A 22,692-nucleotide genomic window follows, 5' to 3' on the forward strand; every position below is an offset into this window, starting at 1 on the left:
GACAATAGTGTGGAAAGCCTACAATAAATCCTTTAAGAATAGTTTAATAGAAGTGAAATACAAGCACATGAATTAGTGAAGTCCAACCTAATTTGCAAAGCGTAATACAGGAATCCAGAATTGACATCCCTTTATTTTAAGAAGAACATTGAGGTATTCAGGAGATTAACTGCATGTAATTTAGCTTTTTCTGCCATGATATGGCCAACCTAAAGCAGAAAATTGTATTATTAGCACTTGGAACTTATTCCAGGTTCCTGCTTTTAAAACTCAATACTGGGAACTAAAAACAGCTTGAAGAGTAAAGGCTGAAAATCGACATGATTAAGCAGAAATAAAGGATTATCTAAACACTTGATAGGGATTAATTAGCCTAAACTACTCTATTTTCTCCAGAAGCTTTGTCAGAACAAAGTTCATTCCTCACCCTTCACTTCACCAGTCCAAACCACTAATCTCCCATGTTACTTGTTACTATGAATTCTCTTGTGTTAAGACTAAGAAACACAAAACCGAGATGTTGGAATAGCATAAAGAGAGGGTGTCTTATATGAAATATGATACTGATGCGCAGTTATCTCCCTTTCAAAACATCTATGCTGTTAAATTGAACAACTAAGAAATAACATGCATATATTTATAAAAAAAAAAAACAGGTAACATGAAGAATATAATAATAAAAAAGTTGCAAAGATAAAAAATTATCATGCCAGGCACCTAGCTAGTTAAGAACTGATTCACATTTGATTTAATTTACAATTACCATCTTGATTTTTGTAGATATGGAAATAATATTGATTCAACAAATTTCCTATCTTCAACTCTCTGAGTAAAAATGAAAGATGAGTTAACAGCTGATTAATTATTGAGCAGATGGGATAGTGGTCCAGAGTCAAAAGGAGATTAGGAATTCAAGAAATATCAATATAGTTTTAAGATATTGAATTCACTCTCCTGAGTCTCCTAACACCATTGCATTTTTTAATATTTTAGCAGTTCAGATTTTTCATCAGAAAAAAAGCAGAAGTGTCTGCAGATGAAAACTGAGCTCAGATCAAAGTTGCGTGTTTAGCAAGTTGCTAAAAAGAAAGTTCACCTATGTCAAATATTTAACTTTGCATCATAAAACAAAAAAAGTAAGGAAACTATATATATATCTGCTCTTCAAGAAACATTACCCAAAAGTATCAAACTCTCAACCACCAGTACAGGAGTACCAGCTTCTTTGGGCCATTAGTATAAAAGCCAGGTGTTACCTGGTTCTTCTGCCATACACAATCTAAGAGGAACAAGATCATCAGAATCCACAGAGATAAAGCCTTTCACAGACACAGTTTAATTAGCCCCTGATAAATCTGTTCAAGGCACTGGGATGTGACAAAACTGGAAGGATGATCTAAAAGCAGTACTGAGTAGAGGGAGGATATCAGGAGGCACTGTAAACATCCCTGCCAAAGCAGGGGCATGACAGAGTAGCCTCTGTGAAGAAGCATCTTGTAACCTTCACTGCAAATTTCTCACAGGCCTCCAGGAGCAAAACCAACAATACCATGTCGGCTGAGAGGTTTGCCTCATGGAATTCAACCCAAACAATGACTTGTAACTGATGTTTTGGAAGTACAAAACTTCAGAGACAACCAACTACACCCCTACTAACAACTCCCCTTCTCAGCTTCTGGTCATTTACAGCTAGAGGATTTCCTGGTTTAGAAGCTTCTTTTATGTTTAATGGACTCCAGTGACTGCCTAACTGCTCCTGATAGCTATTTCACCTTGGGCATCCATTAAAATAGCAGTAATGCTTACAGTTCAGCTGCAGCCTTACAGACAAAATTCCTGTACTTAAACCTGTCTCTTTCTGGGTAGACTGAAGATCCTTAAATCTTTTATTACCAAAGCAAAAAAAAGAGTAAAAAAAATTGTTGGCTATTCACATCCTCCATGCTGTTCACCTGCTACAGAAGGCTTTTCCTTAAAACATTTATGATTGTTATCCTTCTATGTACTTTTCTTTTTCCATTACCCACTTTGAGATAAGGAAGGGAGACAAAGAATGAAGTTCAACATTCAAATGATATCGAAACTCAGTTTGAAAGGTAGCATGATATTTTCTGGTTTGCTTTCTATTTCCTTCCTAGCAGCTTCTAAATGTACAGATGTCTAATTCAACTTCTGGAAAAGACAGATCACTTCTAATATTTCATCCTTCAAAAAAACTGAATTGCAATAAAGCTATTATTTTGAATTGAAACAGTAGCAAGATGCAGTGAAATTTCATTTTGCTGAAAATGTCTGAATCTAGTCTACCTTCACTACTTGGCACTGGTATGACCACTACTGACATCCTGCATGCAGTTCAGTGCCCTGCAGCTCAGGGAGGATAATGGAAACTGGAAGAGCTTTCAGAAACAGCATCCCATTAATATTAAGAGACTAGACACATAGTGGAAGTCTTAGCACTCAAGCTGGCTTATCAAAATACTAGGCTATAATAGAAGTTAAAAGGCAAACGTCCAATCAAGCTAAGTGCATACAGTGAAATCTCAAGTGTAAATGTAAGAGCTTCTTCAATAAAGTAGAAAGGTGACAGATGACCCAATGGACAGATAGTGTACCTATACAAAGTCAGATTTAATAGGATAATTTCCTTTCCTTTCCACTTTTCTCCATTCTTAAAAAAAAAGCCTCTACCTTTTGAGCACTACATCTCATGAATATGAATGTAATTACAGTGGCTTCATATAGAAGTATTTTAGGAATCCTAGAAATCCAATGCAACACTCACTTTTTTGTGGCAGCATAAAGAAAAACAAGAAGAAAATATCATGCTGAAAGGAAGCAAATTACTCATTCTATTTCTTCCTTATCATTAAAGAAATTTAAGAATTTTTCATTATAATTCTCAGTTTCAGGATTATTAACAAAACTGGGAAAAATGTTAAAACTAGAAGTCATCTTCACCTAGGAAATCAATTACCTATAGTACACTTCCCTTAGTTTTTACACTACAAGCCTTATGCCAAAACAATTTACTATTGCATAGAAGCACAAATGGTAATTTGCACACTAGGATGCAAATAAAAAGGCATTTTGGGGATTGACTTCAGATGAATAATGTAGTAAAAAAATTAAATAGCAGTAGCCAGAGAAATACTAGGACATGTTTCTTATCAATGCACACCCTGTATCTAAAAGATTTCAAATACATTTTTAGTGGTCATCTCTCAAGCTGTTAAATACTTCTCAGATTTAGCTTGGAATCAGGGAATACAGGAATTTAAACAAAAAGAAATCAAAAACCCTCTATATTCTTAACATTTAAGAAATGAGCGCTAGAAATTCAGAGAAATTAAACTCTTAAAACACCTGCCAACTAATAGCACTAAACAGAGCATTCACTTTCATTCATACTAAGACACTCAGAAACCTTAGAAAAATTATTAAGTAAAATATATTGCAATAATTAAAGAGTTTATCTTAAAAATACATTGTTACACTTTTGAGGAGCTCTAGGTTATTTGGTTGAAATTCCAGCACCTATGTTACACAGAAGTTATTGGAAAATTACCCACCTCTAATTAAAAATAAAATGTGATAAAGTCAATACATAAATACTACTTTTTTTTTACTGCTATTAACTCACATTAAAAAAAAAATTACTTTCCAAGGGAAAAATTACAATGTAAACATACTCTACCACTGTGCAATTCCACTCCATAGAATTCAAGTGTTCGTGCTATATTTATATAGCAGGATTCTGCTTCAGATTGCTTGAGGCCGCTAAAAGAAGGGGAAAAATAATAAATATGAACCACAGACAAGTCAAAAATAAAAGATACTATATTATATTTATTCCAAATGCATAAAACTAGAAGAATGCCACAGTCCAGTGTCTGAGAAATAACCCCACATTCATTAAGTAGTGCCACGAATTCTCTACTGGTGAAAGCCCTGCTCAGTACTCTCAAAAAATTAAGTGAATTATACACAATTTTATTACCTTAGCCATTCTGGACTAGCTCTTTTTAGAAAAATCTTTTTTATCTGTTATGTTCAAAGGGATGAGGAAACTATTCCCCTATAAAATCTTACTTTATAGTAAGAAGCTGTATCTATAAATATTCTGTATTTCATAGTCTCTCAGAAGGAAGTCATTTAGAAGAAAGATTAGAAGCATGAATGTACTAATAAAATAAAGGGGAGAGAGCAGATTAAAAGTTAAAGTTATGAAACTCACCAAGGAAAAGCCATCCAAGTTAACTAACCTACAATCTCTAAGTCCTAAAACACGTTTTTTGTCCTGCAGCTAAGACATACAAGAATTTGACTTTCTTGTCTTCAAGAAAGCTTCTCCAAGTGCATGTAAAAACAACTCTTTGCTAGGTGAGCTTCCAAAACAACATGCATAAAATTACATTAATCAAATGCAATTTAGGTGCAGCCTGCAAAAAGCTAACATAACATTGAGTTATGTTAAGAATTCCAGCATCTATTGCTTTCAATTAATATCCCTCCTTTTAAATGCAAAGCCATCAAAATACTGTGCTGTGAAACAGCCATTCTAGGAAATACTACATCATGCTCCAGAAAACTGAAAGCTACCTTGAACTAGAAAGCCATGGTCAGTGTGGCTTGAGGATGTCATAATATTGGCAACAAAAGAGCAAAGACAAAAAAAAAGAGCAGTTTGTCACAATCCTGAGCTAAAGTGGTTTCTCAGATCTACACATACACTGACTACTGACACCTGACAAATTTTAATAGATCTTATATCTTTAACTGTGTCAGAAAATTACAAAAGCAAACCAATGCAAAATGGCCATTTTGTTATATAACAGGATGCTGAATATATTTGCAAGAATACATTACTGTCATTTTAAAAAATTCCATCAAGTACTTTGTTCAGAAAGTCTGCTGCACACCAACAGGATATGCCTGCAAATTTTAATTCTCAACTTGCATACTCCATCTACACCAGACCTTGTGTCTTGAAGGGCCAGCAAATATCACAGCACAGACTTAGGTTTTTTCACTTATTGTTGTTACACCCTCCTACTCAATTAGAGGTGAAATGAAACCTTCATGTCCCCAAGCAGATGATAATCACTCAGTGAGATACACAGGCAAGAGGAAACTAGTCTTGCTTCCAATTTTTATAGTTGTTGATACCCAAAGACTAAAGAACCTCATCTTAAATATAAGCATTCTATTTAGTTTCAAATGCATCCTATTCAAACGACAGCTGAATGTAGCAAGCACTATGAAAACTTTACCAATCTGGACAATATCTGCATCCTAAGATCTCAGGCTGCTTATGTGACTAAGTAAAACACAGCAGGAAAAACACACTAAAACCAATTACATACAGAAAAATCCCCCTATAGATTTAGGGACGAACACAGAAGGAAAATTTCTGAAGATATACCAGTTCAATATGACAATAGTTGCTTTCTTAACAGCTACATACTGAGCTAAACTGGTTAGTGTGATGTGGACTTGTTCAGAGAATACTTCCTCAGATTTTGCAAACCAACATAAAACCTAGGTAACAGAAACCTTGCACTGAGTTACAAAACATAACAACACAAGACATAACATCACTTCTCAATTCTGTATTTCAGCAATTCAAGCCTTTTTCTTTTCCTGTGTGAAAGTTTCCCAAAGGATAGACACTAAAGAACGAAAAAAGAATAGATGCTTATAGAGTTGGCTTTAAAACCCTGTAAGCTAAGAATACTGATTTCAAAGCTATTATAATTTACAGATAACCTACATGGTTTACAGCAAATATTATTTACTCCAGATTAGCAGAACTCTCATTCCAAAGCAACAATGTTCTCTCAATGGGTGAAAAATTAAATTCTTCCTTTCTATCTTTCCTTCCCAGCAGCTCTGGTGAACACCAGAACCATTCTTGTCAAGTATGTTCTTGGCACTGATCTAGTCAAATTCATGTCCCAGACATAAGTATTCCCTATGAATTCTAAAGGAGTATGCAGGAAATACTTCCAGGACAAAAAATAATTTGTCTGCCTCTCCTTGCACTCTGAAGTAAACTTGCCTTAAGGGCCAAGTTTCAAAAAAGGTGTTAAAACAATAAAGAAACACTTTTTCCAGTCCAATCTACTCAGTATTTTTATTCAGACCTTCAATTACCAACACCTCTGATAATTCCAATACAGAAGTTAAACTTCTCAGTCATCAAGGCTTCACTCTACCAAAGACACTCAATGAAAGCATTGATTTCACTGAAAGGACCCAGAGAAGAAAGAAGCCTTTCCAACAGACCCCACCACATCTTAGTCGGGACCAATTGTGACTTCTGATCTTTCCTCTGCAGGACATAACCAGTTTTATATCTCCTGTTACCACAGCACTAAATACATGAGCTCAAACCAGCCACTCCAAGACTCTTCAGAAACTTCCCTCAGTGGTCTCCAAGATGACTACTTCCTAAAGACAAGCAGATTTCTTCACTCCTGTCTAAAAGTCCCCCTCAAAAAACTACTGAGCCTACCGGAAACTGCAAATTAATTCAGAAGGAGTAGAGGCATCAGCTATTGTGCCCAAACATGAACTGTTTGGATAGCAGTCCAGATTAGTACCTCCAACAGAAAGGACAGCTGGAGTCCAGAGTTCAGTGGTTATCTTCTTTTGCCCCATAAATGACAATGCATGCTCTCAACTGCGAGGGAGCACATGTGAAGTTCAGAACTACTCACTACACCCACTAGCGGTAAAGAAAATAGAGGGAAAAGTAAGAGTATTGAGAAAAAAAACAGCTGAGGGACATTAGGAAGAGATGAAAATGGAAATATTTCAGGGTATAAATCAAAGAAACTAAGACAGTGGGGAATTAGCTCTGCTGAAGTTAACATACAAACAGAGAAAACAAGTCTACAGAGATTTGGATTTCATTTGCTCACAGACAATTTCTTAGATTGGCATATTTGCATTCAGCTTGCAAGTATCTGATCAACACCACTAATTCCAAAGCTGCAGTCTTACAAGAGACAAATCAGCAGAGTCAGAAAAAATAATTAGCAGCACACTGACTGGAATATTCTGTTACAGCCTTCATATTACACTCAGGAGAAGGGAGCGATAGCACAAAGTTCATTGAGGTGTTTTATGGTTATGGTGTTTATTGGAGTTTTTTTCCACATATATAGACAAAAAAAACATTACAGAATTTGAAAAATGATCAAATGTCCTTCACCCAGAAAACCCCTCAAACATCTAGTATAGTGATTGTTGCCTTTAACAATGTATAAGGCTAACTGATCTACTGGAGGTTATAACTAGAAATTTATTTAAATGTTTCAGCACATTAGCATCATACTCTGAATATAATTAATCTAGCACCTCTATGCTAAATCCAACTATTTCATTTAACAGAAGCTATATGAAATACAACTGGCTGTTGTAATGAAAGTACTAAGAACTTGAGTCTTCCTTTTGACATCTTTTCTTTCTTTAAAAGCTCAAGAGGTGAGAGAGAACTAAAAGTTCATGTTACCTGTGTTGCTCATGTAGCGTTTCTACTTTGGTAAGAAAATCTTTGTTCTGCTCCGGTATAAAGTTGTAATTTGACAGATATCCTGAACAATGCACTGAAGCATTATAGTCTCCAAGTTGTGCTGTTAAGAAACAAGAAACACATATACAAAGTTTTCATAGTTAATTGGATTGTTGTTTAGAAGAAATTCCTTCTCATTAAAACATGGACACATATGGGGCAATGCAGGAATTACCAATTATTTCCCAACATACACAGGGAATTGTATGACACCAGTGAAGTAAGATTTTTTCCAAAATACACTAACCATAACTATAATCTCAGGTACTGAATGACTCAGTACTCTATTTAGCTACTTATATAGCCCCTCTTTTGCACCATAAGCTGTAACAGCACCAGACAGACATCACGTGCCGAGCCAGCACAGACGTGCAGTACTGTAACATCAGAGAACACCAAATTGCTTCAGTAAGAGAGGGCAAATGAAATCAATTTGACACATTTACTTGACTATAACATATTAGAAGTCTTCAAAAAGACCTGTCACTTAAAAAGCATCTCCTCTTCACAAATTCAGGTGGAAATCACTTTACTACCAACTATGGCACTGTCCTAGAAATTCAGCTCTGAATTACTTAACAGAACATGTGAAATAACTGCTGATTTACAGATAATATTATCAAGCTGCTACAAAAGGTAAATAACTATAACCTGTACTAGTCTTCTTTTTTGTAAGGAGCATGAAATAGTGAATATAAAGCCTTAAAGTTTTCCAGAAGTTATTGGTATGGCTTGCAAATTAACACAAAAGAAGGTAACTGATAGGCTGCAAACAACTCAGCATAGAAAGCCCCTCAAGTAAATCAAAGTTCAAGAGCGCACTTTTAGGATATACTATCATTAATACTACCAATATTTTCCAGAAAATATAAAGCAAAAGTAAAAAAGAGATATTTAAATGATTCAAGTTGAGGGGCAGGAGAGGCACATCAGAAATAACTTACATCTGCAGTAATTATGTAGGATCTGTAATGCAGGGGATAACTAATATTCGCCACATATATTCAAACAGCGTGATTTATATGGCCCAGAAAATGGAACTACTATGATACAAAACAATTCCCAGGCAAATGCAGTCAAAAGCTAATAGTGTTGCACAATTAATTGTTTGCACCAAGAGAAATATTTAAATAAAAAAGGGAAGGATAAAGAGTAACCAATTTACCTTGAATGCAGATGTTCTTGCATGCTTAGTTCTTTCTTTTCAAAGGTAGCATGAACTTTAAATTAGTTAGCAAAATGGCAGGCAAAGGACTAAATATTTACCATTAAAACCAAACCACATATTTGAACATTACTGTCAAATTATCTGAAGAAGAATACAGTAGCAAGAAAGAGAAAAACCAAACCAAAACAAACAAAAAAGAAACAAAACCGAGCCAGAAGATGCAGAAGTATCACAAGACACTGAAATAATTTTTAGGAATATCCATATATTAACAAAAGCCCAAGCCTGCCAAGGCTAAGACAAAAGCAACAATGATAAAAGCAAAAATTGGGAACCTCTAAAACTAAGTAGAATGCTAATAACAGTGTAAAATAAACCCCACAATTTCACAGATTATAGTAGTTGATTGAGGATCCTTTCCTTTGCAAACCATTAACATAACCCATCTTTTCTATGAAACAATCGACATCATCACAGTTTGTTGCAGCCAGTTTGAATTCCAATCTTGCCAACGGGAAAAGACCAGATTGCCAGGAATAAGGTAACGTAATTTTCTACTTCAATTTTCTTTGCAATAGGAAAAGATACTTTTACTGTAATTTTACCTTCTCTAAAGAGGACAACTGTTATTCCTTCATACATTTTGAGGTATAGTCTTCTTTCTAATCTTCGAAATAGGCTACTCTGGCTTTTTTTCCCCCTATTCCTCCTAGCTACCTGAGGCCATGCCAACAAGGGGAGCAATTTAGCTTCACCAACTCCCTAGCCAGCTGTTACAGTAGAAGAGAAACATCTTGCAAGAATAATGATCTTAGGTAAGATTTAATTATCCAAGTAGGAAAAAAAAGTTAGGACATATCAAGATGTTGGCAAGAATAATAACCCATGACGCGTCTATCTCTTTGTTGGATTTCTCCAGAAGAGAAGGGCAGGAAATATTAAAGACCTACTTCTAAACTGAGTTTCTCCTGACATAGTTTCTGCTCTGATCACAAGTCAGCAGATACTGACTCAATGAAGATAAAGTTACAGTATAAAAATAAGCATATTTTTACCCTTATTCATTCTAGACCACTGTTGCTCTTTAGTTTATTATAACTGGCAAATGATATAAAGTGAGAGAAAATGGAACCAAGGATGAGTCAAAAAACAAAGAAACCTCTGATATTTGAATATCAGAATATTGTATTTTAGAGTTCTATATCTAACATGAAAGGCTTCAAAGACAGGAATATGATGGACCATTCATTTATAAGGCCATATTCAACAAAAAGAGTACATTTATCTTTTAATTTCTAGTAAAAGAAGAATTCAATTGCCAAGTACCCATGTTGACATACCAAAACACTAGCTCTACAAACTTTCAATACAATAAGAGCTTATAAGTGTTTGAAATACAAGTCTTGAGATCATATGTATTTTCATATATATTTACAGAGTATAGGATCTTTCTATGCCTTATTAAAGCCTAAACAAGCTATATATTCTTCATACTTTTTTCAAAAGTAATTTGTTCAGATATCCTTCAAGGTGGAGATGACATACTGCTCTTCAATTCTACAAACTTTGCTTGTAAATAATATTTTAAAAAATTGCATACAAAGTAATAGCACCAGAACCTATTTCTGCACATGGGCGTTTCAAGTAACTTCAGATATAAGAAGGGAAATGTATGAATGGCTCATGGCTAACCATGATGAGAAACCAGTCATAGATCATATGAACAAACTGATCCAAAGGAATGCCTCCGAAAGCTAGTCTTTGAAAACTGGTTTAAACTTTCTATAGACCTGAGAAGTGCACTAGAAAAGAATCAAGCAGATTCATATTGAATTTGTAACATTTTTGCAAGTTTAATATTTTAGGTCACACGAATAAAGCACAAAAGTGAATTGAGTTGCCTGTTTTAAAAAAAAAATTATAACTACATATGAAGATCAGGTTCCCATGGGAACAGAAAATAACCAAACAACAGGACAAGTCTAGTACATAAATTGTAAAAAACTTCAGGTATAAAACTGTAGTCCAGAATTAAAACACAGTTAGGATCACATGCCTGGCCTCCAAATCAGGACACCAATAATGACTCACATGCTTGAGATGAGGGTGAAATGTAGTATTAAAGGCTAATGATTATCTTCATATGAGCCCTGAGGTACAAAAAGAAAATATCTTAATTTATACAGTTTAATCAGATTAGAAATTTTAAGTGATTGTTTTTTGGCACAAAAAGAGAACGGAAGAAAGGTGAACTTCCTTACATAAACTGTTTCTCAACAGTAACTACAAAGTATTCAAGTATTAAAATGTCTCTGGAATCTGAAAACAAGTTGCTACAGCAGAATTCAGTTTCGAAGAACCAACATAGAAATGGAAACACTTGTTAAAGATAGACTAAAAAGGTCCATTGGAATGAGCAAAAAGACACCATGTTGAAAAAGGTTTTCAGAGAGAAATTCCCAAAAGGACCAAAACCCTCAGAAGTGAATGTTGAGAGAAGGAAAGGTGTTTCAACAAGTGGAACCTGTATCCAAATAAGGATGAGAACACAAACACTAACCCACTCAGCCACTAAGTAATTGTGATGTCCCTACTGGACAAGTAGAACTAGCTATCATGTGAGTTAAAAGTAACTTGTTTTGTAAAAGGAAATAATGCTTCACACTCAAGAGCCCTTACAAAATGTTCAGCCTAGGCATGACTGTAAATAGCTGCTTATGACCACTTACAACAGCTAGCCATTTTGTGGTAAGACAGAATGAGAAATTAGGCATTAATAAAAACAAAGAAACATTTGTAGGGGAAAAAAAAAGAAAACTATGCACACACAATGGTAGTCTCCTAGTTATTTACCACTCCAGAATGAAAAATGAGCCAATCATTGTAATGCCTTTTATTAAAAGACTAAAAAATAAAAATCAGCAGCTCAAAACCCAGACACAGTTAAACAACAACACAAAAGAATAGTCTCAAGGAAAAGGAAAAAGCAAATTAGAAACTATAAATTATACTGAGTTGCTGCTTCTGCATTTCAAATACAACATGTACTTCAGAAACCATACAAACACAATCAAAAAAAGTATTGAGAAAAGCAAAGTGTAATCCAAAGTACAAAGAGTATTCATTTTGAGAAAGTATTGGGATAAAAGACTTAAAGGAATAGTTATCAGTACTCCCAAAACATTGTGAGATTTTGCCAAACTAATACATCTGGTCCTCTGCCATATATGTTGTCTCTCAGCATTCACCACTACTCACTTGAGAATCACAAAATCATTTAGGTTGGACAAGACCTCTAAGATCCTAGAGTCCATCCCTTAACCCAGCACTGCTAAGACCACCACTAAAACATGTCCCTCAGTGCCACATCTACACATTTTTTAAATACCTCCTGGGATGATGACTCCACGACTTCCCTGAACAGCCTCTTCCAAAGCCTGACAACCCTTTTGGTGAAGAAATTTTTCCTAATACAGAGCCTAAACCTTCTGTAGCGCAACTTATGGCTGTTACCATGAGTATAATAGTGTGTTACATGGACCTTGACCTTGGGAAACTCTTTTTTCCCCCTTTTTTGTTATGTTACACAAAAATACTTAATAGGCTCATCCAACTTAAAAATACAGAAGAATAGTATCAAGTCTATGAGGCACTGCAGAAAGTCAGCTCCTTCAGCTACAGCACTGGCCAATATCCCAATCTGGGGTTCTCCACTCTGGAGATTGTACCTTGTTTTGAAGTGTTACAGTTCAAAAGACTATTTGTGGCTTAATGGAAGACCATCACATAAACAATACTAGAAGCAATGATCTCCTGAAGTGGCCTCTGTATTGCCTAACACAACTGTAAAATATAATTAAGGAAAACCAGCCCAAAAGAGCTGGAAAGTTTCTGTATATAAACAATCAGAACACTCTTCGAAGATCTGCTGTACAGAGATGCTAGCAAGCTCAGGAGCAGCAATCTAGAATTCAGTGAACCATATGGAAGGGAAATGGGAATGTATTTCAATTAATCTCTCCAAGCTGATTCTTGTATTGTGAGTTTCATGACCATCACACATATAACACTGGCACTGCTGATGACAAGTGCCGTAAGATAGGATAAAAGGTACCTGTGACTGAACAGCACACATGCAGGCTTCAGAAGAACAGATGTGACATGCACACAGTCCTCAGACTACCCAACACATCTAGTAAGTAATTTCAAATACTGGAAATTCAGCTCAAAGTTCTCTCTATTAATCCAGTCTGATTTTGATTCGAAGGCACAAGGGTTAAAGATGCCCTGGAAAGAGGCAGAAACCTGGCTGATCTGTAAGGAAATCTCTCAGCTTACACGTGATGTCCTTCTGAACACTATTTCACTTCAAGGAAGCGTGGGTGGGGAGCACACACAGAGAAAAATCCCCAAATGCTAAACATGAAAAGAGAGACGTCTCCATAAAGTAGGAAGTCAGAGGTTTCAACTTAATTTCTAATAAACTGAGGCAAAATTAAGGCAAGTTAGAAGAAAGAATCAGGCCTCACTAAGGAGCTGTTGTTGCTATTTCTCTGAGTCTTACAGCCCTCTGGGATATCAGTCTTATGGCATTCCCAAAATTCTAACTCTCTTATTCCCAGTTCCTGAGAGACTTTCACACTAAGCTCAGCTTTCCTTGACTCCTCATCCTCACTAGCCTTCCTTCCCTTAGAGGAGGTTAAAGTCCATTTGAATCGCTAGCAACCAGTCAATCCCTTTCTGAACAAACTCCCAAAGACAGACAGCAGTGTGCTATAGATAATTCCTGGTTCTCAACTCAGGGCCAAGAGGAGCAATAGCACCGGAAACAAGAGCAACAGATGCTCAGGAAAAAAAACAAGCTTAGAAGCATTCATAACATCTTTGTTGGCTTTATTGCTGGGCTTCAGATTCAAGGCGCAAGTCAGCAATGGATTTATTAACATAAGAGCATATTCTCAAGAAACCCATGGGACTTCTCACATACCAGCAGCTGGGCATTTAAACAATGGCCTAGAAATGGCAATTTGCCACCTGAAGTGATAAAAAACAAGTGGTGCTAAATCAGCTTTGTGACATTTGAAATAAAAAAAAGGAATAGATGTACTATATAGGTTTCCTTATTTGGTTTTATAGATGGTACATTATTCCCATTTTACACTAGTAAAAACACAGGATTTATCATTAAGATTTTTTGATATGAGTGTATCCCTCCAACTTCACAATGATGAAATTATTTGAAATGCACCTTAAGAAGTTGTTCTTAAAAAAAAGATTTCAAAATCCACTGATCATTTTGTCACAAAGCACATTCCTGATAATACACCAACAACTTATTCTTGTAGTGTCTGAACTATGTCCGTAATCAGGTTCAGTCACATGTTATTTAGACACAGTATTCACACCCACTTGCATTCCCCTGTAACTTAGCACCAGCAGGCAACGCAGGGTGTGCTGCAGCAGGGCAGAGGGACGTGTCAGAGCTTTATTTCAGAACCACAGTGCTGAACCCAAATGCCTGCACAAAGGGCACTACAGAGAAGCAGCATTCCAGCAACACAGTAGATACCACCAAAAACTGTCCCCTTGCAAAACTCATACAAAGCCTCTGAAGGCCAGCCATACAACCAGCACATGGAAAAACTGTAGTTTATAAGCAAGAGCAGAAATATCAAACACCAGACTTCATACACTGTGAAAGAGATCTGCTTCAGCCCTCCCATCAGCAACAACTGCTACACCTTTTAAATAAACAACACACAATGTTGTCAGACAACAAGGATTTCCCCTTCTGCATACAAGGAAAGCTACAGAAGGAGAGAGCAGCCTGAAAGTTTCCAAGAAGTGGCAGTAAACAGCTCAGGTAGAATTGATTCATGGCTACCTCAGGCAATGGATTTCTCATAAGCAGCTACCTCATACCCAAGAACTTCAGCTCTCCTTACTAAGTATGATTAGAAATTAAAACACTAATAGAAAACTACTTAAAATGATTTCAGTTGACAGGAATCACAGCAAACATGACTGAGTAAGGAGACTGAAACCCTCAGATTTCAAAAATGTCTTTCCTATGCCATCATCACCAGAAGCAAACAAAAAAAAAAAAGAAAACCTTGAGGGAATATGTCTTCCTATTAAACATTTCATTCTTTACCAATGAAGAGAATAAATATCAGTATCATACAAATAGCAACAGAAAGGACATCAGATAGAAAAAAAAAGGTTACTTTTGGGTTTGCGGTTTTTTGTGTTTTGGCTTTTTTTTAATTAAAAAGTAAAAGAAACCAAAAAATAACCCCACCATCTGGTAAAAGCAGCACTATCAGGAGTGAGAAAAAACAGGCAAATAGCTCAATGGAAAATCCAGAATCCACCATGAAAGATTAAAACACACTAGCACCCTTTGACAATCTTCACTGTCCTATCATTTTCCTTTAATGCAGATAACTGCATTAGTAGGTATCCTATCCTAAAAACACTAAAAAGGGAACAGTCACAAAACTGAAAGAGAAACAGGAACTACTTGGGGATTTGGAGTACACTAGATATGGCATTATTAACTTCACTTTGTAATAAAACCTTTGCATTCTTCATTTTTGAGCTTTAGCACAATTGGATCACCAATAGTTCATTTAACAATCCTAATGGTGCAGAGTGTTTCAGCCTTCAAGTGCCCTTACTGGGCCTCAGGAACACCAGAGCAGGATGAACTTCATTTGGCTACAAAATTGGAACTGCCACCTACTATGGAAAATTTTTCTGGTTTCAACTGTTCTTACTGAAGCTTGAATCTGATTACGGTTTCATTTTATAAAAGGGTGCAACATATGACATGTTTAAACATAAAAGCAAATGTTTCAGAGATTCTTATGGCTTTGAGAGATACTAAGAGTTTATCACATTCTTCTTTGAAAACCACACTGTAATTACTTTAGCTTGGTCTTTATTTCAAACAAAAATTACCTCAATTGTTTCTGTGGGCCTTGTTAGCCTTTCCATAAAAGAAATGAGATTCAGCCAAATAATTACACAACTATTCTTGCATACTTTCCCCTGACTATTTTAACAAATATGCAAACTCCAATAAACCCTCAACCTGATTTTTTTTTCTTTATTTGTTTAATGAGAAAGGTCTTCCTCCAGCTGTTTTTCACTATCTGTTGAGGATGCTTGTGAGACATTGGATCAGACTCCAATTTGGTTTTCCTACAGACGATGTTTTTCTAGTATCATCATTTGAATTTTTTTGCCAGTTGAAGGCAGATGAGAAGGATGTAAGTTCTTATATGTAAACTCACCTTGAATGTATTGCAAAGGGCCAGTTTTACACAACTAACAAACCAAATTCCATGAAACAAACATTATGTAAGAGCACTGTAGCTTCTTAATCATGAGTTTACCTTCCTCTTAACTGTTCTCTGGACGACCACTTATTCCCTTGGAATGCTTTCCCGTAGCTATTGTAACACACAGTAAGTTTCACTGTTTCCACTGACAATGCAAACCTGATTTTTTGTCAGCAGTAGAGGCACACATAAATAACAGCATTACTCTTGTATCAACTTTTTTTCTTTGACAGGCCTAAAAAGTATGTTTTTTCTATGCAGACTGTCTCTGGAGGCTGCTTTAATAACCTGCACCTGCATATTGAATACTCTGCACAAACAGATAAGGAAAGAAAACTCTCCTGACTTTTCACTGGTGAACAGCCAAGAAGGTAGTTGGTCAAATAAATTTATTAACAAAATAATGATTGGTTATTACTTACATTGTACTGCATATGATGCCAGGACAACAGCAGAACTAATGGGGCATGACAACCTGGAAAGGTGAGGAAATAATTTTATTTAGACATAGGCTGTACATACATCTTATTAAAAATGTCTCACAAATAGTTCAGTATGAGAAGACTAATTTAGCTTCAAAGAGTATCTGATGTTTTCTAAGTTTGATTGTTACAGCACAGTACAACTGGATATTAAACAGTTCCTTAAGTGAATGGTAGTAACTAATCAGAAAAGAACATGCTAAAATTCTTGCTGGATGCTTATTTGGGACAGAAAAAAGAGAAGAGATTTTTATGGAGCTCTGGACATTACTTTAATAGCTGCATTCTGGTATATTTAAAACCAGACACAAACTCTAAAATTAGACAAATGCCAAGCACAAAGACAGCTCTGATCTTATGACCAAAACTGACTAAAAAAGAAAAAAGCCAACACCTATAGGCAATTGACACCTGACATCAAGTACGTGGACCACGTTTTCCTTTTTATTTTTTTTTTTAATGCACAAACACACAGAAATCACAGCCAAAGAAATCACTGGGTATATGCCTACCATATAGGTTATAAAACCCTGAAATCATGAGAAATAATAGCGTGAACTGCCCTTTGATACTCCCTCCTGATTACTGCACTAGGCAGCGGGTCCCCAGGTTTGGAATTCCATGCCAGGCACACCAAGCCTTGCATAAATATCTCTGTGGCTGATATTGTGCCTGTTGACATACAGCATCTTCTACAGCTCATTCACAGCAGACTTCTAAACTGTTCTTAATAAGTGAGCCATGTGAAAATTTGTAACATTTCCTAGAGATGTGATTTTCCTTTAAAGCAATGTTTCACAAGGCATATTTTTGGGAAAATTGGGATAATCAGTTGGGATAATTTTACAGCAACAATATCCTCAGGTAAAAGGCTTTTTAATTTTATTTTAGCAATAATTATAGAGAAATTGAAGATTCTTCTTATTACCTTCCTTCTGCAATATCAGTCTTCAACTGCAGAAAGAATAAATGCCTAGAAAAGATTTTTTTGGAAAAGAAACAAATGTGCATTTATTTTTAAATGGTATGATTCAAATAGCTACATATATTAGTTTTATATCGTTAGATTTCCCAGCAAACGATACAAACAGATGAACAAATATTAGTGGCATTTACAAATATGCAACCATACACCCACTCACTCTCACAACATTTTTAAGGATCTTTGGCAGTCTCTACTGCAAATCCAGGGCCACAGTATTAATGTCACAACACTACAAAAACCAAACCACTACTAAACTGGGCTCTTTTTCTCCCTGGAATAGTCATTTTGAATGCAACTTTAAAAAAAATTTAAAAAAAAAGGCAAAGCACCCCAAATCTCAATCAAGGTTGACTGTGACAGTCTATCTTGGAGCTACTCAGTGGAGGATGAGACATTTCTCTAGCAGCACATGCTGACAAAAAGTTCTTAATTCTCCAAGAGCAGTGCAGTCTTCCTCTGATTAGTGTGTTTGACTATGTTAGTTTATAGTGATACTGAAGAGTGGGTAGGTGAAGAACCTTAAAGACAAGATCTTAGAAGAATTTCAATTTTAAACTGCAGAACAGCTTAAAACTGCATGATTAACAAATACCAAAAGAGGTCAAAAGCTAAATTTTCTTCAAGAATTATAATTTCACATGTTGTACTATTTATATTCCCAAGTCACTGAAACTAATAAGCAATGAAAGTGCTACAGAAATGCCAGATTAATGGCCAGATTAATGTGTGCCTTCAAATTCTAAACACCAAATAACAGGCACTGAACAAAACAAGTATTCAATTAAAATCTTGTGATAAATTGATTGAAAATTGCTTATGATTCACATATCGCACCACCCCAAAAACTCGGAGATGGGTTAAAAAAGAAAACTTTAGAGGTCTACTGTAAACTGAAGCATTATATATCTTTGCATGTTACAAGTAATGGGCAAACTAGAAAACAAGAATTGTTATCTGTTCTTGCCCAAAAAAAATAAACCCCACCCTCCCACACCCTCAGCATTAAATCTACTACACACGTCCAAAACTGACTCAGTGTTGATACGAAACTTCTAAGATAGATAGACCTAGGGCACGCAGACTCAAAAAAAATTAAAAATTCAAGATGCAAATAAACACACTTTTAAAACCTATATCTTTGTTTTAACTTATACTCCAGCTGTATCTCGGAGTTGTAGGCTGTGTATGCCAGAAACTACTCATCATGAGTATAACATCAAGCTCTCCAATCCAAATGCATTCAATACCAAGAGTCATACAAAGTTATCTATGTAATAAAGCATAGTTTGCCAAGAAGGAAAGAAGGGATTTACACATTCCTAGTTCATGGAAGCAAAAATCAAACAGAAATTACCTGGTTTGTTCTTGCTGAAGTGTGTTAGGATCAGGTATAAAAAACCTTACGCGAAAATGAAGGGTGCAGGGAAAACTTCCTGCAATATTTTAGAAGAGCAAATAAATTTTTAGTTTAAAACTGAAGGAGCCTAATCTTTTCATTTCTATATTTACAGAAAAATTATATGAACAACCACGTAATATCTCAAGTATTTTTTTCAAGAAACTAAAAGAAACTATGAGAAGTCTCTCCTGATGCCCCAACACCAGCTTTAAGAAAACGCTCTCACTTGTTGTAGTGCTTTCATTTAAAGTACTTTGCATATGATACTTTGCATAAAAGGCATTATTGAGCTACCTTTGCCTCCTAAGAATTAGAAGAGAGAAAAGCACTAAATATACTTGAGGCGTCTCCGTGGGATAGTGCTCAGTTGTATCTTACATATAAATACATGAAATTACAGAAGTTCATCATGCTAATTTTGTGTAGGAATTGACATAAAAATGTATGATCTGTAGCACAAGGTAGAAATGTGAGTGCTGAAAAACACAGCTCAAGTGTCACAGCACAAACTGGGACAGTGTCACTCAGTCCTCCTAAGCTGCTCTCTGGCCAGGCTTACGCTGGCTGGCCTGTCCTTCTTGGTTAGCATTCTGTGTTACCCAAAGCCATATAAAACAAGACATACTAGAACAACAAATACACTTAGAAGAGTGTGGTGTTGTTTTTTTGGTTTCTTTTAATAAAAATGCATAAATTTGTTTTTTCTCACCTATGCGAGACAAGAAATTGCCAGAACCTATACATGAACCTGCCTATGCTTCCGTCATTTAAAACCCCCTCTTCCTTTGCTTCCCTCAGGAGGACTTCACTGGCACCACAATATGAATACTGCTTTCACGGCCACCTAAGCACGTCTAACACTGTTCAGAAACCAGGTTTAGCTGCTATTATAGCATCAAAGTTAATGATCTACCAGGTCTTATTTCCACTCAGGTAGGAGTAAGGAGAAGTAGAAGGATCTGCTGAAAAGACTGGCAGACACAAGACTTACTCTTGAAGAAAATCTACCGTCTGGACAACATGCATTTGTTTTAGTCATAAGAACACAGAAAACCAGAACTACAAAGTTACAATCAAGATAGTAAAATCAAGTCTTACCTTTTAACTGTTTTCTGATAGGTTTGCTTGGTTCAAGCCACCGCTGTGAAATGAAAAACTATTAGATGGATTAAAAATATTTACAGAAAAATAGTGGTTTTTTAAGTGCATCTGTGTGCATGAATATGTGTGTACACATACATGTGTATATATTTATACACACATATACATGCACACACATTTAATATTTACTATACTTACAGGTGAATCTACTGAAGTTTCATTTTGCTGTAAACCAAAATATTCCTTCTCCGTCACACCCAACTGGTTATAGGTCATATCCAACAAAATCTGTCCAGTGTCTTGTTTCTGAAAACAAGAAAAGTTTAGAAGTGAAACTCTGCAACACTTATACATTTTAAGATACAATTAATTGAAATAAATGGTTTTGGTTTTTTTCCTAATGTAACTCATGAATAAAAATAGCTGCTAATTCATCAGTCCAAAGCTTTTCAGCAATAAGGACTTTATTCTGATAAAGGTTTGGGTTTCTTTCCAAAATACATTAGGCATATGAAATTTCCTAATATGAACAGACATGTATTCCAGCCCTTGATGTGAGTGCAGAAAATTAATTATAAGCAGACCACCTCTCCCTTCCCCACAGTGGGAGCACTGCCCTTCTCCAGAGTGGCAGTCTGCAGGCACAGCTTGCAGACACGTGGGGCTGCTCTGGCCCCTGCTGTGACCACCAAAGCAGCATGCTGTGCTTCCACATCAGCTGATAAAAAGCAAAGTGAGTATACACTAGGATGGGGAAAAAAAAGGAGGAGGAAGCTGTGATCCAGCCATAAAATCCCATACTTCAGCCTGCACTCTCACTTGCCCCTCAGTGTCCACAAGCTCAGCTGCCATTCAGCCACCCCATTTTCTGCCTAGATGTCCCTCATGACAGGAATCACAGAAGAACTGGGGCAAAACAGTATCAAACAGGCAGCAGAGATCAGAAGTGCAAGGCTGGTATAATTTCCCCCAAATCAAACAAGAATATCCTTGCCATGGCACTGTGGAGAACAGATTAACCAACTTCTGCCAAGGAACACCTTGAACCAATTCTATTAAAAAAAACACCAAACACTAAATAAAATACAAAACCCCCTCAACAAGACTGCAATCCTAAAAATGCTAATAGGTAATAGATAGCTCACTGTATTTGGTTTGTGTGGCTAGATTTTGGTAGCGGGGAGGCAACAGAGCAGAGATTCCCCTGCAGCCCATGGTGCAGACCGTGGTGAAGCAGCTGTGCCTCTGCAGGCCATGGAGTCCCACAAGAGAGCCAGAGATCCACCTGCAGCCTGTGGAGGATCCCACACCAGAGCAGGTGGACACTTGAAAGGAGGCTGTGAACCCATGGGAAGCCAGCAGTGGAACAGGCTCCTGGCAGGGACCTGAAGACCCATGAAGAAAGGAACTCACACTGGAGCAGGTTTGCTGGTAGAACCTGTGACCCTGAAGGACTCCACCTTATGGAAGAGTGATCCATATTGCAGCAATTTGTGAAGAACTATGGCCTGTGGGAAGCCCGTTGGAGAAGTTTGTGGAGAACTGTCTCCTGTGGGAGGGACCCCACACTGCAGCAGGGGAAGGACTCCTCTCCCTGAGCACTGGGAGAAACAACCTGTGGCAAACTGCCCCAAACCCCCATTCCCTGTCTCCCTGTGCCACTGCAGGGGAGGAGGTAGAGCCTGAGAAGGAGGGATGAGTGGCAGGAAGGTGTTTTTAAGATTTATTTTACTTCTCATCCTGCTCCGATTTTCTTTGTAATAAATTCAGTGATTATCTCCAAGTTCAGTCTGTTTTGCCTGTGACAGTATTTGGTGAGTGCAAAGCTGTATTGCATCTTAGCTCTAGATTTTTATATACAGAATTGTTGGACAAAGCAAAAAACGGGCCAGTTTGCTTTTTTCTATTGAAAAAAAAGAAAATCAAAGAAAACGAAGTTTTCCAAATTTCTCTTTCCAAATTCCAAAGTTTAAGATTTTTCCAAATGTTTCTCTTAAAAGCAGAAATAATCTGCACACATAACCCCCAACCCCCTCAAAAAAACCAAAGCTAAACAAACAAAATCTCAGAGGAAAATTATTGAACTCCAAAAAGCACTTCATTCTTGAACAAAAATTCAGCTCTGGTTTTATTAAGTTCTGATTTCTTAAACAAATTTCTTTATTTTTTAAAATAATCACTTGAAACAAAGGACTTAATGTACAAGCACGATAGTGACAACATTTCTGTGGCTGGCCCCAGTCTTGCTCAGTAAGTGTGTTCACTTACAAACCAATTCAATTCTTTCCTTAAACCTTTTTTATAATACAACAGTCCAGTAAGTCCTGTTCAGAAGAAAGACTTTTATTATTTTTAATAGGGTACAACACTGTTGTGATTGAGTGCTTTAAACAGCAACATATTCCACAGTCTTCCCTTATCTCATAGGAGCATTCTTCCTATTTAAAAAGATGGGAAAAGAAAAACAAAACCTCAAGCAACAGACACCCACTTGGCCCATCTTATTTTGGAGGATGGAATTATTATTTTAGTTTTATTTTGGAGGATGGAATTATTATCATCCAACACTTTCTACTGCTGGAGCAGAACTCCCAGCAGCTCATTTGTGACTTGAATGCGCAATGTTCACTGA

The 22,692-nt window shown here is 36.4% G+C and overlaps 1 protein-coding gene across 4 annotated transcripts in view; it reads right to left on the reverse strand.

Annotated features, from left to right (window-relative positions):
* The window catches only part of PTPN3 (protein tyrosine phosphatase non-receptor type 3), a 165,064-nt gene that overhangs the window by 64,971 nt on the left and 77,401 nt on the right, over nt 1-22,692 (reverse strand). For 2 of the 4 annotated variants that reach the window (XM_048289436.1, XM_048289438.1), the window contains exons 3-9: nt 20,259-20,366; nt 20,058-20,115; nt 18,915-18,993; nt 17,504-17,548; nt 16,516-16,568; nt 7,520-7,640; nt 3,693-3,780 (exon numbers count right to left, since the gene is read on the reverse strand). In XM_048289436.1, the coding sequence (XP_048145393.1) occupies nt 3,693-3,780; nt 7,520-7,640; nt 16,516-16,568; nt 17,504-17,548; nt 18,915-18,993; nt 20,058-20,115; nt 20,259-20,366 (552 nt within the window). Of the gene's footprint in view, nt 1-3,692; nt 3,781-7,519; nt 7,641-16,515; nt 16,569-17,503; nt 17,549-18,914; nt 18,994-20,057; nt 20,116-20,258; nt 20,367-22,692 lie in introns of those variants that run through there. The other 2 variants (XM_048289437.1, XM_048289439.1) reach the window with 2 other exon arrangements.

The sequence above is a fragment of the Corvus hawaiiensis genome, chromosome 30 (genome assembly GCF_020740725.1).
Source record: "Corvus hawaiiensis isolate bCorHaw1 chromosome 30, bCorHaw1.pri.cur, whole genome shotgun sequence".
Taxonomy (NCBI): Eukaryota; Metazoa; Chordata; class Aves; order Passeriformes; family Corvidae; genus Corvus; species Corvus hawaiiensis.